Genomic DNA, 17,114 nt, shown 5'->3' with positions numbered 1-17,114 from the left:
CAGAGCTAAGAGGTTCTTTTCTCAAGAAAAGTCACTACCTATCATTTGAACTATATTTTATCTCATGAACAGTCATTCAAATAACAATTATTTATACAAAACCATTTGCTTAATGTAGAACTTTACACTAAAGCTAGGAGAGAGGCTTATTACCAAACCCAAAGACTTTACATTGACAGTATGGGAGTGAGAGGCATGGCTACACGGAACAACACAGGATAGCTGTTCAGTGAAAAGAAGGAGCAGAGAGATTATCAGTTTGAAGAACCGGCAAGGAGAATTCCTGGAAGAAGAGGGGTCTAAAGATGGTGTGGATGGCAAGCAAAAACAGGGTGCCTGACAGACAACTGACATTGTTCCCTGCATACAGAGAGGCATTAATGAAGCCTCAGAGATGAGTGGGAGAAAGACACAAAGAGACACAAGGACTGAGGACTGGAAGGGGCGAGGGCAGCAAAGCAGGGAGTGGGTAGATATGAGAATGAGGAAGTGAGAGTAAGATAATGCTTAAGTGCAACACCCAGGCCATGCCTAGTAAATTTGAAGTGTCCTCGTTGCAAGAGCAACTTTAAAAAGAAAAAAGCAGGAGATAAGCGTCACACCAAGGCACATCGGTTATTGTGTCCTGCTGTACTACTGTTCATCCTGCTTAAAGCAATGCAGGTACCTTGTAACTTCCACCTGAAACCATTCTGCAAACAGTTATCCCCTTACCCTTTCTGAAGAAAGAATACATACAAGGCAAAAAGCGTTTTACTGCCAACATCCACAGCAAGCTGGAGCTAGCATTTCTACATTAAAAAAAATCATCCCATCTTCTTCCACCTCCAAAATGAGCAGACTTAAAACACTTTGATTCACTGTGTTTCATAAGTTCCAATTCTTTTCCAAAGTCTGTGGAAACACACAAACTCTTGGGTAAGTATTTGAAAATAAAAAGGAGCAGGAGATTTCTGAAAGACACCTGAAAAGTTAACATCTATCTAGACTACAACTTTTTTGGTGCAAATTAGGGATTTCCTAACATTACTGTTAAATGAGAAAAGAGGATAAGCTAAATTTCTGCTCATTTATCTCCTGAATTATCATTTGGTAACTTCTCCTAACCAACCTCCAAAACAGTTCTCATCGGGAACTGGGGAAGTTATGAGGATAAATTCACACAGCACTGAAGGGACCAGTGTAATTCAACTCTACTTAATGTTGTATGACTTAGTTTCCACCAGTATTTACAATTTTAGCTGTTTAATGAAATAGTGTCAGCAGAACAGAAGCACATGCAATCACACAGGTCCAAGAGAAAAACAACTGATACGTGTGTAAAAGGAAACATGCTTCAAGTGAGATGTGAGCTTTGGAACAGGCAGATGCTTTCTAGTAACTTGCTTTCCGATGAGAGCTGTGTATGATGGCATGGGGCATCGTTTAGGAGGCATGGTGGTGTTGGGTTGATGGTTGACCTTGATCATCTTAGAGGTCTTTTCCAACCTTAATGATTCTGTGATATTTCACTTTTGCATTGTTACTGTAACTGCTCTTTATCCACCGCTGGAAGTCTACCTGCTACACATGAATGGAAGGGGAAAAAAGTGTGCCTATATACTGACAATGGAGACATGATAGCTCAGCACGTATTTTAGTATGCATTTCAAATATGTGAATACAAAAGATACAGACCACATGATATTCTGCAATAAGTATATCAAAGTTCACTCATTACTGTTTTTAATACCTACTCATTACTCCCTTTCTCTCCGCATGCAGAATCAGAGGTGAGACCCAGGACTTGGGTTCCCAACGTCTCTCCCCATCAATGCACAGTTCTGTACCATGCACTTTCCTGTATTTTTTTCAGCATAGCTTACAAGTTCAAAGCCATGAAACAGTTCCATCCCAAGGATGGCCAAGTTTTGGCCCCTGAACCCACTTTTGAGACTTCAGACCACTTTTGAGACTCTTCTAACTAACAAAAAAGAAAAAAAAAGCCACGAAGATGTCTGTACACTTCTGTCTTCAAAGAGAGACTGATATTGCTACAAACACCACAAGTTAATTTATGGCCTGTGAAAGGCAATGGAGGCATTCCTAACAAAAGACATCAAGCCTGGCATGTGCCATGGTACTTACACAGCAACGGAGGAAGTTTTTTCATGGGACAGCTCCAAAGACAATTTATTATCTAAACCAGCATGGTCTAACCAATAGCCCCCAGGCTGACTTCAGCCCATCACTTTCACTCCAAAAGACTCAACAAGCTCTGAATACTTTCTCCAATGCCTACTCATAACATGGAAAGGAGTGCTGTATTTGCTTCCACATGGGAGAGAAAGGGGATATGGAGGACTGGCCTCCTTCCCTCCCTCAAACCGTACATACATTTTACACAATATCTGGGCATAAGCAGCCTTTTCTTTCTCTGTCCTGCTGACTTTTGGCTTGGACTCTCTGCTGGGACTGCCAGAGCTTGCACAGGGCTAAAAGGGCAAGAAGGCAGGGGGTGGAGAGAGAATGAGGAGGAAGCAGCAACAAGTATCTCACAGCAGAAGAGAGGGATGGAAAAAGTAGTTTCAGGGTTAGAAGTCACTGAGGCTCCGTTACACACCACCGTGTGCGCGTGTGTAGATACTGATCACCACTGTGGCCAGAAGATACAGTAGCAGTTGTCCTCCTGCCTCTCTTATGTCCCTTCTCCCATAATACTTGTTCTGTCATGCACCTTAGGGGACACATCACCTGCAAATCGGAGCACCCCAATGTGCTCATTTCCCCCACCTCCCAGCTGCAGCAGCACCAAGCAGGGAGGAGTCAGGAGCCTGCAAGGGTCAGACTGAAGATGCTTGCTTATGCGCAGACACCCAACAAGGGAGTAGAAGGTCCCAAATTTCTTCCCCCATGCTACTCCCTCGCAAGTGCTTGCACAAGTATCAAAGCACTATAAACACTCTATGAACACATTTAACACCAAACAATACCCTCCTAGACGTTGATGATTAAATAAGTCCAGTGTCCCCCAGGGACACTAACTTTAATGCTCCAGGAACAGACATACATCATGCTGCTATCAAAGCCGAGAGGAAATAAGGAAGATTGCATTTAAAATAGACATGAAACTTTTTTTAGGGTTTCAAACCATCCACGCAGTGGAGAGGATCTGTCTAAAAATCCAACATAAATAGACATAAGAGAGCACAGAGAGAGGGTATGGGGCAGGAAGGGAACAGCAGGGAAGCAGCTGATGGGCAGGAGGGAAGGGGACCAGGGCAAGAAATGGGGAGGTGCAAGAAAACCAGGGCTTGTGCCTGGTTTTCACAGGGAAACCAGGACAGTGGCCCATGTTAATCCCAATTAGGCTGTACTTCAGAGCTTTCAGGTGATAAGCTTTATACTGGTCCTGTATCGCATTAATTCTAGTCACAGAGCAAATGTAGAAAATGGACCACGAGAGAGAAAGGCAAGAGGAATTAATCCTAATATCAAGATGAAATACAAAGAAATTGGCAAAGGTGTCACAGGAAAACTGCCAGTAACCACCTGCAGCCCTTAAAGGATTTGTCTAACTCATGCAAAATACAAAACTCTGGTTTGAATTTTAATGAATAAATTTTTGGCAGTCAGAGGAATTTGAATGGGGAGGGCAGGACTTGAAATCTAGTAACGTTTACAAACCCCTCAAAATTGTCCCAGAGCTGGCAAAAACTCAAATCACAGGAGAAGCTTCGCACTTTTTAGAAGTATATTTTCTTCAAACCATGCCAATCCCTCCCCCAAAACAAGAAAAAAAAAACACGATCTAGAATAAAGATCACTGAGGAATTCGCATCAAAACACAGACGCGTTTAACCTATAGTTAAAGTGTGCCAGACACCAATTGGATAAAAGATGTTTCTAGGTCTTGTCTCTGCAGAGCCATTGTGCTCCCCACATGGTGAACCTGTAACTTAGTCCTCAGAAAAGCAGAGGCATGTGTCCCGAGACACTTGAGAGTCCAGAATTTCATTCTTGCCTATACATTAGAAGTACACTCCTCAAAATCAGCTGACATACATCAGCCTACTCACAGTTGCAATAGCAGGTACAACTAGCAGAAAACATACATGGGCAAAGAATGCCTTTAAATTATGACAGTTTAAAAATTAAAATCCACTATGGTTAACCAAAACCAAACAAAGATTTCATCCTTTTTCATATGTGAAACATATCTAGTCATTCCAGTTTCAGAGAGAACATTTCTGTACTAATCTTGCTGATAAATAGCAACACTCAAAAAAGGAAACTTTCCCCCCCTCTATCACATCCAACTCCATTGCATTCATTAAATTTCATTATATCTACATCATTTAATTTAGGTCAGTATGTCAAAGTAACCTAGAATCATGTTTGCTTTAAGTCAGCCAATATTACTCTCAAAACTGAAAAGCGCCTTTCAGATCAGTGACAGAATTGCCTTGTACTTCCTTCATACAACATGAAGTCAGAAGTGGAGAACTCACTCGGAATTAAGAAAATCCCTACAATGTTGACAGCTTACTAAATTTCTGTACAATGCATATAATACCAACTGCACAACAGCAATACTGGGAAGAAAATATAGTAGTAAGCTAATTTGTTAATAATGAAATAATTAATAGCATAAAATGGAATGTATTTTTTTTCATATTTTGAGGGTAGGTTTTTTTGGGTTTGGTTTTTTTTTTTTTTTTTTGAGTCTGCAGAGATAAAACATCGTTTCACAGAGGCACAGCAGAAGACTCCTGTTGGAGGGAAGCATCCATCTCCATTTCCCTATACTTGCCTGGGATCCTAATGAGAGTAGCTACAGTTCACAATGCTGTCTGCACAGCATGAACCCATGCATGTCACAAATGTATCCAGATTTCCTCATCTGGTGCATTTTTTTTATACAAGCTTAAAGTACATCTACATTAAGTCATCTCAAAACATTACATTGTGTTCCAAAACATGCAGTATTTGGGTTCCAGCTGAAAAGTAGCTGGACCCCAACAGTACCCAAGCAAAGAGGCTCAATGTTAACTCCCAGAGAACAAGTTGAAGACCAGAGGCTGGCCAGCACCATCCTCAGTACTCCAAGGGAACTCTCTCCCTGTAACTGTCAAGCACTGTCTAAAATTTAAGAACAAAAAAGCAAAATTGACCTCTTGCCTCTGTGTATCACAGGGAAAAAAAAATGGTACCAGAGATGACAACTGAAAAAAAATATATCTAAGCAATGTGTTTAGGTTGTAATTATGTACCATTGACATGGAGGGGAAAAAATAATAGACTACCACATTGTCAGCCCAATATAAATACAAAGGGGAAGGGAGGGGTGGGAAATAAAAAGAAGAAAAAACCTCCTGAGTTTCTCCTGTAAGAGAATGGCTCTGGAACGCTTCAGTGACACACGTTGCCATTTAGCACTAATGCAGCTGGTGCTCTCTTACTAGGTTGCTATTTGGAGCCTGTTTGTGCTCTGCCCAGAAAGGGACAACATGAGCAGAAGTCATTTACGCTAAGCAAGCACACAAAGGGCAGGCAGCTCTCAGTTTTTTTACATTTTACAGGAGAGGGTAAAAATTGCCCACATCAGCAGCCAGAGTAGTGGGGCAGACTACGAAACAGTCTTTAACACCCAGGCAAATTATCCAACCACATGAGGCAGGATGGCCCATGATGGGCATGAACTTGGAGACAATTGTTCTGAGGCTCTTACTTGTTATGTCACTGATACATAATTACAACCTAAACACATTTCTTAAGATTTATTGCATGATCTTGGGCAGTTACATCCTGGTGTTTTGTTCTTTCTTATCAACAAAAACAGGGATAAAGTTGGCATTTGCTAATATAAGAATGCACAGTTGGTATAAAAGAGACAGCAAATATAAACTAGCTTCAGAAATTTATTGTTGAGTTCTGTGAAATGCAGGCAATCCTAAACTGGAAACACTGCGCACACTACAAGTAAGGCTTTATTATTTGTGTAATCATCACATCTGTGTCACTATTTCATAGCCTTTTGACCTTGTGCTAGAAAAGCTACAAACATGTTTTGACTTCTGGAAGTGACATACACACTGCAGAACTGCCTGTTATAAACCACAGCAACAGTAAACCTTCTCTCTGCACAACTGTCCTCCTCCAAAGCCAACAGAAGGCTTAATTTTCCAGATTCTCCTTCTCTTTTCTACTGCTGTTCATTCTCTCCCTCCCCAGACCCCTTATTTAACCTTGAATGCAAGAGGGGAAAAAGTTAATGCAGCTTCTATAAACTGAGAGCATTTTGAGTTACTCAAGCTGACTCACTTCCCATGAATTTAAAACAAAGCGTTAGTCAAGTGACAGACTCAAGACAACAGTAAAAACACTGCATTTAGAACAGAGTGCCTAGGTCTCCCTACCTACTAAAAACTGACTGCCTGGGGTTGCATATTAAGGACTCATTTGCACGAGTTATTCACCAACCTGACGAATCTTTCTTGCATCTCTCTTCGTTTCTTTCCTTCGTTTTATCGTCTTCTTCAGCCTGTCTTTCCGCACAAAGTCTTTCCTCTTTTCCCCCATTTTCTCAAGTTCTTTTAACTTTCTAAACCATTTTCTTCCCTTTCCTGTCTCCACCCTCTCTGAGGCTCCCTTCCCTTATCTCCTTTTCTTCATTTCTGCATCAATTTAATCACTGGTCCCAGTCTCAAATGAAGTTCCTAGAATTGCTCAGGAGAATACTTCGGCCTTTTTGTCCGCCTGCAGAGGAGGGAGCCTGGCAGCTGGAGAATGTGCAAGTGGTGCATTCTTGCCTGTGCCCTTGGCTTGGTTTGCCCTTACATCTGGGCTCCAGCAGCCAGCTGAAAATGGTCAAATCCTTGTCAGGGCCACACTACTGCAAGTGTCCTTGGGATACCCAAACTGAAGAACAGCTACAAAATTATTCACCAGACACTTCAAAAAAAAAAAAAAAGCTGAGAAAAGAGACTACTTGCAAATAACATGGGTCTGGTCTTTGAACAGGTAAAGGATGTTGCATGGGATATTAATTAAAGATAAATTTTGGAATAAAGATTCGTGAACAAGATTCACAGGTAAAATACAAATATAAACAAGTTGTTTAACACTTTAGTGATACACTGCATTCACAGAAGGTTGCTAATATCCTAAATATGCCTGACAAGTTGTCTGCCCTGAGCAAGCTGTCACTTATCTCAAATGCAAAGGCTCACAAAAGCAGAGCCTTCACCGGCTCTAGACTTCAGATAATACTTTATGCCTGTGTCGTGAATAAACTCTCTCTTCTCAACCACCAAAACGGGATGAGGCTTTTACTCTATGCGCGTACTTTTAAGTTTACCAGGCTATCACCTCCACCTTAACTAAAGAAAACACAAAAATAAGAAAGAACCAACACATTAAGAAGTGTGCAGGGGAATAGACAAGTATCTAGTAGCTGGCCTGTGAAGACTGTGCATGTACATGTACATACAACCACACAGAGTCTGTTTTGTATACAACACCATGGTATATTCACTGTCTGTATAAATGCCTTACTTTGGTTCCCCCTGGACAAACTGTAGACATCAGAATATCCTCAGAAGAAAGGAGCCTTTCGCTGTCTAGTTTCTGTCTCTGGAATAGCTCAGTTAACACTGTGCCTTCCAAAGAGATAAAGTTTTCAGTGTCATTTCATTCACTGGCCTGATTGTCAGCATGGAAGTCCAATTCATGCATGGCCACATAACGAGAAAAGGCCATACAACATGACCCTACAGTATAAGCACAGTCAAAGCTCTTATTATTATCCAGGGTACCAAGGCAGTGGGTGCTCTCTGTGAGGCTGTAAACAACAAAAATTACTCTTCTTGAGAGACTACAGAACACCACTGGAGTCACAAAAAAACCCCCAACAGCAGTTCATTACCTACCCAAAACTATACAACTACAATATAAATAGAGATTTCATTATTTGTAAAGAACATACCACATAAAATACACATTGGAAACAAATGGTATCTATTCTTTCAGGGAGGAATTACAGTGGCCCAAGGTAAAATAACAAGGAGAGAAACCTATTTTGGGGGAAAGAGAAAGCCATGTAATCCAGCCTTCCACTCAAGAAAGACAGCCAGTACAAGGTCGTTGGACACCACAACTCTGTGCTTGGCTGCAGTGCGATGGAAAGAAACTGCTGCCAAAAAAAAGACACGTGGAGCAACAGCCCAATTCCAGACTTCTGTTAACTTATTTAAGGATGGAAGAGAGATGAGGAGCAAGACCCCCCACAGCTCTTTTATAAAAAACAGTGTCACAATATGTAATTTACACAAATGTAAAGGATGAGCGCTGCAGCCAGCAGTACTTCGCCAAATTAATTGAGATCTGGAAATAATAGCATAACACAAAGTTTAATATTAGCTAAGCAGCTAGCAAGCTGACTTCTAGGAGCACTGACTAGCCCATTCCTATTTTAAGAACTTCCATTGAAATATTGCAGCTACAGACACAAACGAAGCAACAGACATTAATTTCCCTTTCTCATGCACAGCTATTCAGCTTTCCCTGGCAGTGGCAGCAAGCATTCATAAAGCAACTTTCAAACAAGTCTTTTTGATTAGAAGAGACAAAGAATTTCACAACAAAGTTTCCAAATACAATAAATTATTTACCTTCTAGATGATGCTGATCTATTTCACTGAGTAGTTTGGTGAATTGCCTTTTCTACATGAAAGCTTAACTAGGCACTTGTGGAAACAACGTAAAGTACTGCCACACACCATTAACACCTGATAGTACCCCTCCCTCCACCTGCTGAAGAGTTTGGTAATCAATGGAGAATGTGTTACTTGTGCTGAAGCACTGCAGCTACTACCCCCTACCAACCAAATATGCACATATATTCCACCCTCAACCTCCATTTCCACTTTCTATCTCTCAGGGCATTACAGAAGTTCCTCTCTTATACCATACAAATTAACATCCTTACTTCTGCCACCCCCTTTCCCCTGCTTACACTGACTTTTTTTATTTCTACAAATAGATTTTTTTGTTGAATACTAGCAACTGTTTTTCCCATATTGAATTAATAAATATGAGCAACAGGAAAGGTAACGTACACAAAAGAATAAGCAATATAGGTGAAGACAGCAGAGAGCTAGAAGACACAACGCTCCACTTCTCTCTAAGACAGTTAACGTCAAACAGGCATTTGATCCCTAGGCTCTTCCCAAATTGCTAAGACATGAATGACCCCTCCTGCAGGTGCTGTTACAGCTTCTGCTGTCAGAGGCCCAGCTGCAATTCCACCAGGACAGACACAAAAGCAGTACCAGAAGGCTTAATTGTTTACACTTTGCACTTCCACTACTTTGTAGCAGCCAGTTATTTGCAGACTCTGGGCAGCAGCTGTGCGAATTTTCAGGACGCTCCAACACAAGTCAAATTTAGTATAACTGGAATAGAAGGTGCTGATACATCCAGAGTGAGATGCAATGAGAATCAATGCACCTCACTGAATACACCAGATTTTGATCTTCTGCAAGAATATTCACTTCTGGTACAAAATAAGCCAGCAGAAGTGCTGCCAGAAATTTCAGGTCCTGTAGGACACTTCTGCAACAGCAACACAACAGCCTTACTGCAACGGCTGTCCCACCCCAGCGTCCCCCATAAGCAAAGGCACACAGGCCAGAGGAGCTTCTCAGCAGACCTGCCAGCCCCGGCACTCCACGTTACGGACCCAAAGGCAATGATTGCTGCTCTGCACAGAACATCACAGCTCCACGCGGTAGCCCCAAACCTGGCTATGGACAACCAGCAACCCTGGTTACGGCTGCCAAGGGATCTTCTGCCTGTTAGCCAAGATAAAATGGTTAATTCTGCTCATTCTTAGTTGATATAACTTGAAAACCTGATTTAACCCTGAAGATAACAGCTTTTTACCCCAGCAGGAGTCTTCAGCATAGGGTATTTTATGAAAATTTGCCTTTCACAGGCAACTTTACTGGCAGCCCAAAAAATATGGTAAGAAGATGGCAACTTCATTACATTTCCCAGAGCCATACGTATTCAACACAGCAAGCGACCCAGACTTCAGAACCAATTTGTCTGATGGTGAATAAAACGTAACATCTGGAAGTCCCTAAGTGCTCCCACTGAGCAGTATAACTGAAACCAGAATTTGGCCTGGCGTCTTCCAATCTTAACTTCAGTATCTTTGAAAGACCATCTTTGCAGATCTGACTGCATTTGCCTCAGATATTGGATCAAAAGCCCTGATGAAATCCAGCACCAGTATGTTTCATCAGTCAACAGGAAGTCAGACTCACAGAAGTGGTAGACGATTTCTGCTGCCCCACAACTGAAGTCTTGATGTTTTAAACATAGACTGAATAAAATATAACTCAAATGCACAAGCAGTAATTAAATACTGTATTCTTAAGTTAGCAATATCAGATCTGTTAGCGACACCTTAAAAAACCACTCTCCTCAAGGGAACCAGACCACCAAATTCAGATTTGCTTCATGATCTCATTCTCTGGGTTTTTTTGCATTCGTGCAGCAGAGACGCAGCAGACTAAAATATATTTCTAATAAAACTTCATTTAAAATACTTTAAGATGCAGTTAGCCAATACAATAGTTTAGCTGGTGTATGGCCTTAAATACTCTCACTTAGGGGAAAAAGACTCAGCATAGCATCTGGGCAGAGCCCAAACCAGCCACGATGGTCCCCAAAACTTCATCAGCGCAGTGTGCCTCATTTGGCAACGGGCCAAATTCTGGTCTCCGTGTGCCCAGAGGGCAGGACCATGCAAATCTGCAAGTGGTACAGTTATAGAGACACCACAGGATGTGACCAGGGCTGACAGCACCTACAACCTTTGTGGGAAGTCAGGAGAGGCAAGGAAGTTTCTCCTAAGCTTTTCACATATCAGAAGCTTGGAAACACTTTACAAAGACCTTCAAAGCTGACTGCAAATCCAGTGAGGTAAAGAAAACAAGTTGCATTTGATATACAGATAGATGGGAAGCATGAACTGGCTGCTGCCTCCAAGCAGAGCAGTTGTTTTAGCATTGCTCCCCATTTCTAGTGGGCAAGGCCCCTCAGAAGACAGAAACGGCCCACTAACTTTATGGGAACAGAGTTGCAGAATTATTTCCCGTTTTATGCAGAGAGGGAGGGCATTGCATTTAGGCACTGGCATGGGGTAAACTTTGATGAGTGATGACATTTCACTTACAACTTTCCCTCTTTCAGCTTTTCAGTCTACTACATGAACAGTGCAGCCTGAAAAACTAGAAAAGGAAAATATTTATCTGAGTTACATGATTCACAGAAATGATATGCTTAATCATCTAAGGAGTCATTTATCTCTCATAACACATAGCTTTAAGTCCAAAAGGATCTTAATAAAAAAATCACTAATAAATGAGTCATAAATGGCTAGTAATTCGAAAAGGCTAGTGGACATTTCTCTGTGAAGCCTAACAATTTGCCGTTTATGCCTATCAGCTAAGTTCTTACTTACAGCCATGGAAAAGGAAAATACCGTTTGAGTAGTGTGGTAACAGTTTACAGCCTTTTTGTGCTACTCCGCTGACAGAGAGACACGGGGATTGAAGCCTCGTGCAGTGCACTTTAGAAGCAAACGCTATTAGGAAGACTAGGGTCTGCGTTTCTGCAGCACCTTAGGCCCACTTTCCCTGGGGTTTCCACTGGAAATCACCAAGAGCGCACACGCATCTCTGTAGTTATGGCTATAGACAGACATACGGGCTGTGAAGTACCCAAAAACCAGGTGACCGACAACAACTGGGACAGCTGGAGTGCTCGGGCCCCGTCCGCCCCGAGCGCACCAGGCGTATTCTGGCACCGACAGTGAGGTCTTCGTGTTTCACTTCATCTGCCCGCCCAAGGCTCGTTCAAAAGAAAAGAAAACCGGCGAAACTCAAGAGAGGAAGAGAGCCGGCTCTCTCCCGGGAAGAGAGGGGCATCAGCAGCCGGCCGTGGCACTGAAACGGAGAGGCGCAGACGGGAGGCGCGGCCGCACCGGCGGCGACCGAGAAGCCACCCGGGCCGGCCGGCGCTCGCCCGCGGGCTGCTCCGGGCCGGCGGGGCCGTGGGGGCCGGGGGACCCGGGGCGGCGCCCCCCTCCCTCCGGCCCCGCCGCGCCGTTCCCCGCCTCCCCAGCGCGCTTCGCACCTGGGCCGGTGCCCGCTCCGCGCCGCGCCCGCCCCGCCCGCCCGGCGCTGCCCCGCCGCGCTCACCCGCTGCTGGAGCCGCCCGCTGGCGGCGGCGGCGGCCGAGGCCGCGCTGTGCCGCAGCTCCGCCGCCTGCCCCGGCCGCAGCAGGCTCCGCGTGAAGCGCCGCGTCCGCTCGCCGGCCATGGGCGCCGGCAGCCCCGCGCTCCGGCCGCCGCTCCCCGCCCGCGCCCGGGCGCCGTCAGGAAGCGGAACTGGGGGTTTCCCCGCCGCTCCCCCCGCGCGGGGGAGGTGTGCGGGGCGGGGGCCGCCCGCCGACGGCAAGTTGGCAGCCCCTCCCCGCAGGGGCGTCGCGCCGCCGCCGCCGCTGGCCATGTGCGCCCCGGCCGAGCGCCGGCCCCGGGACGGCGCGCAGGGGGCGGCCCCACTCCGGCCCCGCCAGCGCCGAGGCGGCTGCGCGGCGGGGGGGTGGCAGCGGCGGCCCCCTGAGGGGGCTGGGGCAGTGGGGCGCAGGACGGAGTCCCGGGCGGGCCGGAGCAGGCGCAGCTCTTTGAGCGCAGGTGGTCACCGAAGGATGCTCTTTAGGAAGGCTGCTGCTTTGGGTTCGACACAAGAGCTGCTCTCGGTGTTAAGCACTCGCCTGCGTGGGCACGACGGCTCACCGGGCGAGCCCGGAGCCTGGCCGCCGGGTTTCTTGAGAAACGAGCTCTCGAGTCGTCCCCGCGGCCGGTGGGAAGCATTTCCCGAGCAGCAAGGGCTGCTGCGGCCCTTGCACCGAGCGGGGCTGGGTGTCTCCCGGTCCTTCGGCCACTTGCCATGGCAGCCCTGGATCTTCACCGCGCAAAACTCCGCCGCTACGCAATTAAGTTTAGCCATGTGAGCCCAAAGAAGTTACGCAGTAGTTGCAGCAGTCCCCCTGAGCCGAATGCTCCTGTCTTCTGTGGTCGGAATAAGGCTCTATGCCTTAACACCACGCGGTAATGTGGAGAGCACAGGACGGCTGAGAGCCGTGTGTGAATTTCTTTGTACGAGAATACTTAAATTCTCGTCTGTGATGCGGAATTTTCATAATTCAGTTATTACCCTTCAACAGGCGTTATCATCCTGTAATATCTTGGAGATAATACTTGTTTGAATATAAAGCTCACTAGGCAAGTACTTCTGGACTGGAGAAGTTTTCTTTCTCTTGAGAAGTTTGACACAAAAAGCCACTGAGACATGGAAAAAGAAAACTCCATTAACTTTGCAAACAATCCACATAAGGCTCCTTATAGGAAACCGCAGCCTGATTTTGCAAAGAAAGAAGATTAGGTAGCCTCAGTGACTCTAAGGAAGCATTCTGCCTCAACACAAAGATGTTAATTTATGATAAATTTGACTGCAACTTGTTGCAGACGGCAAAGAAAACACACTGCATCTGTGAGAAAAATAATGACAATTAACCGTTTCTTCCATTCAGTATGTGCATATGCATTCTGGCAAATGATTTTAGGAAAATAATCACCATAATTCAGGCCAGGGACCTGCAGCCATCCCTGGCCTTGGGCACAGGACTGTTGCTCCTGCTCAGGTGTGGTCAGCTCTGTGGTCAGGCAGTAACAGCCTGTGTTCCACATTACTTCTCTTTTCAAAGCTATATGTGGGCAAGCTTGAGGTTGAGTGAATACACAGATACTTGCTAGTGAGCATTTGGCTGCTTAAATCTGTTAGTAGCCATCAAGAAATAAAAGAACCAGCTGTTTCTGCATCACAAACATTTTCAGGCCTGCAAGAAATAGCCACAAATACTGAAATAATGAGCAAAAAGGCAGTTGGATTAAATGCAATACATATTTTTTATTATCATCATCTTAAGTAAACATCCAGCGATTGTCTGGGTAGGGCGGTTTGTCAAAGATGAGCCAGGGCTGCTGCCGCTGAAATTGTCATGCACAGTGCAAAGCGCAAGTGTCCAGGATTTTTCATGCATATGGTTTTTTGCCAAATAATGATTATGCAAAATTAATTGTTTTGGTTTGTCTCAGAGTTCCTCTGTGTTTCCGAAATCTTTTAGTTTTCGGATTTCAGTCAGTTGTTACACGGGGCCACCGCTTTGTAAGAGTCTTACCATTTGATTTTTAGTATCCCACAGTGTAGTTCTAGCATGACTGCTAAAAAAAAAAAAAATAGTATCTATGGTATATCCTGTTAATTCTCCACCCTTTAAACACTGTTAACTTGATACACGTGTAATTAGCATTAGTAAAATAGCAGTAATAGCAGAGCTGTCAGTTTGGATATTCAGTAAGTCTTAGGCTGGAGATCTGGAGATATAGAAACAAATCATTCTTAAAACATGAGTCTGAAGTCTAGTCCTACAACTGCTTAAGACTGACCCTACAAGTTGGATGATTGTAACACCACAGGTGGAGAGCAATTCTAGCACTGCATACAATGGCTGGCTCTAAGTGTTTAGACTGGGTTTCCAACTTAACACCATCTTTGGATGTGGAACACTTTCTCAAAGTTCAGGAATGTTTGGAGCAACTTTGTTTCAATACCACTGCTAATCAGAAAGCAAAATCTTTAGTTCGCAGTTGCATTAAGTAGCAAGGGCATATAAGCCTTGTCTCTTTTTAGCAACAGCATGAAAACAATTTTCATTCGCAGCTGTGTGTTAGCTCAGATAGACAGTACTTCCACTTTCTCACAAATGCCACAAAGAATCGCCTCCCCCAGTAGTCACTTCCTACAGGCATAGAGCAAAACAAAAGTTACAGCAAAACTCAGATTAGGTTTGCTTCTTTAACAGGTCTGGTAACCTAACATTTCTAGTACTGGCTTTTGAGGCAGATTGTAGTCTGGAATCTGTCATTATATAAACCTGTGCTTGCACACGTAGCCAGTACATTGTCTTAGTTTTCTAATGCAGAGATCTAGCTTTGTTGTCTGGGGATTCCAGGTCATGCCAAAAGGTTACTCAGGAGTGTGTGTGTTTAAACATTTTACCTAAGTTTTCCTTTCCACTGAAATGTCACTAATTTGATTACTGAAAAAATAATTATTTTTCTTATCACTCTAAGCTGATGCACACAAATTTCAATGCAAACACTTTCTTCATTGACATAACGCCTTCCCTGCCTCCCCTCCTCTTCCCTTCCCCCTGCCTTCTCTGTCACTCTTCACAACTGTAGTTCTGTACCATTATCAGCACACGCTAACTGCAAAGTGAAACTAACTGATGTGGTTTTTTATTATCTGAGCTGCAAATCCAGCAAACATACTATAAAATGTAGCTTCATTTTCTCTTGGGCTTTGAATTTCTTCCTGTGTGCATTTCATTGCAATTCATTAAATGAATTCTTCTGTCCATGCAGCCTTCCATAGCTTCTAGTACAATTTTAAGTTGTCACTAGCTGCAGCCATTTACAAAACATAGAATTTAGCAATCTCTGACACTAGAAAGTTAACTTTTTAAATACGATTTTAAATGCAAGTGCCTTTTAATTGGTCCAGTAGCTCAGAGACTTGTAAGACCTCACTATTCACTTCCCAACTAGTTCCCACTCCACCTGATTTATTACAAATGACAGCATTGCACAATCTTTAATGATTCTGGTACCTGCAGCACACGGCACACAACCAGCCCACAGGCACCTACCCTTTACAGGACAATTACAATTGCTTTTGAACACAGTTCATTCTACCAAGGCAGAACGCACCCTCACAGGACTGAGGAGTGCTTTCTCCCCCTGTAACTGCTACCTGCCCTGTGTCTGGGTTACTTCTTCAAGACTTGACTTCCCTTGGCATTTTCATGTGACAGAGGGTGAACTGCCCAAATTCAGGGAGCCACATCTGTTTGAAGTTTTCATGCAGAGCCAATCAGGTCATAACACAAAACAATAATAGAAGGAAATTAAAACATGCAAACACAAAATATTTCCTTCAACACTCAAATCAAAAAAGTACAAAGTAGTACTCTTGCAAATGCCTGTAATATGTACTCTCACAGGTCCGCTTTACTGCAAAGGTTATACTCTGTAAAAACAGACTTGTAGCTTAAAGGATATTAAGAGAAATAAGTTTCCAGCCCTTCAGCTAGCCTTTCTCTAAAGGACCAGATGGGGTGTAGCTGCTTGAGTAGAAGCATCATTGGCATCAGTAGAGCTATTTTAGCAAGGCAGGTAAGAGGGTCACAGGGTGGCTCTAAATATTTCAAGGTTCCTGCTATGGCCTACTCTATGCCTGGTTTCTATATAAATTTAACTATTTCTGCTAGATTTTAAGGATGCAGGCTGATCATTGAAGAGCTACAACTGACTGATCTGAGTGGAACTATTATTATTAATCAATTAACATATGTGTGTCTTTAATGAAGCAGAACCAAATAGGTAATTAAGTGTAAAACTCAAACACCAGGCAAACATGTGTTCTTTTTATAAAGATTTATAGAAAGTCTTGAAGACTAGAAATCATACTGCTTGTAGAAGACAGGCTTTATGCTCATTTGACAGGCTCATCAAGGTGAAAATATTTTCCCTTAATTACAGAATACCAGATCTCACCTCATATTTAGTTACATTGCTGGGTTGAAATTCTTGTCCTTTTAGAGTGTTAAATACATGAAGTTGAGGAGAAAAGCACACTGCAGGAAAAAATCTGCTATATTGAAAGAACACCATAGTATTCAAGTACGCAATTTCAGTGAGAACAGAGACGTGTACATATTTAATGGTATCCCTGACCAGGGCATGCAATCAGGTAAGTGGCCAGAAAAATGAGTGTGTCATGTGGATCTGACCTCATCCATACTTTTGAACTCTAGAGATACACTCCTCCCCCACCCCCCAAATTTTATACTACAAGAGATATTTATTCATCCAAACCAGTTGCTTTTGGGTAACTTGTCTTTGCCCTGTGAATAGAATGAGGCATAAATTGTGCGTT

The 17,114-nt window shown here is 43.7% G+C and overlaps 1 protein-coding gene across 1 annotated transcript in view; it reads right to left on the bottom strand.

Annotated features, from left to right (window-relative positions):
• Positions 1-12,435, bottom strand: part of DOCK10 (dedicator of cytokinesis 10) — a 166,075-nt gene extending 153,640 nt beyond the window's left edge. The window contains exon 1 of the mRNA XM_075099205.1: positions 12,252-12,435. Within this exon, the coding sequence (XP_074955306.1) occupies positions 12,252-12,371 (120 nt within the window). The 5' untranslated portion in view covers positions 12,372-12,435. The remainder of the gene's footprint in view (positions 1-12,251) is intronic.
• Between the last annotated feature and the right edge of the window lie 4,679 nt (positions 12,436-17,114).

Source organism: Phalacrocorax aristotelis, chromosome 7 (genome assembly GCF_949628215.1).
Source record: "Phalacrocorax aristotelis chromosome 7, bGulAri2.1, whole genome shotgun sequence".
NCBI classification, from domain to species: Eukaryota; Metazoa; Chordata; class Aves; order Suliformes; family Phalacrocoracidae; genus Phalacrocorax; species Phalacrocorax aristotelis.
The sequence above is the reverse complement of the archived record's forward strand: the minus strand, read 5'-3'. Positions and strand labels throughout refer to the sequence as shown.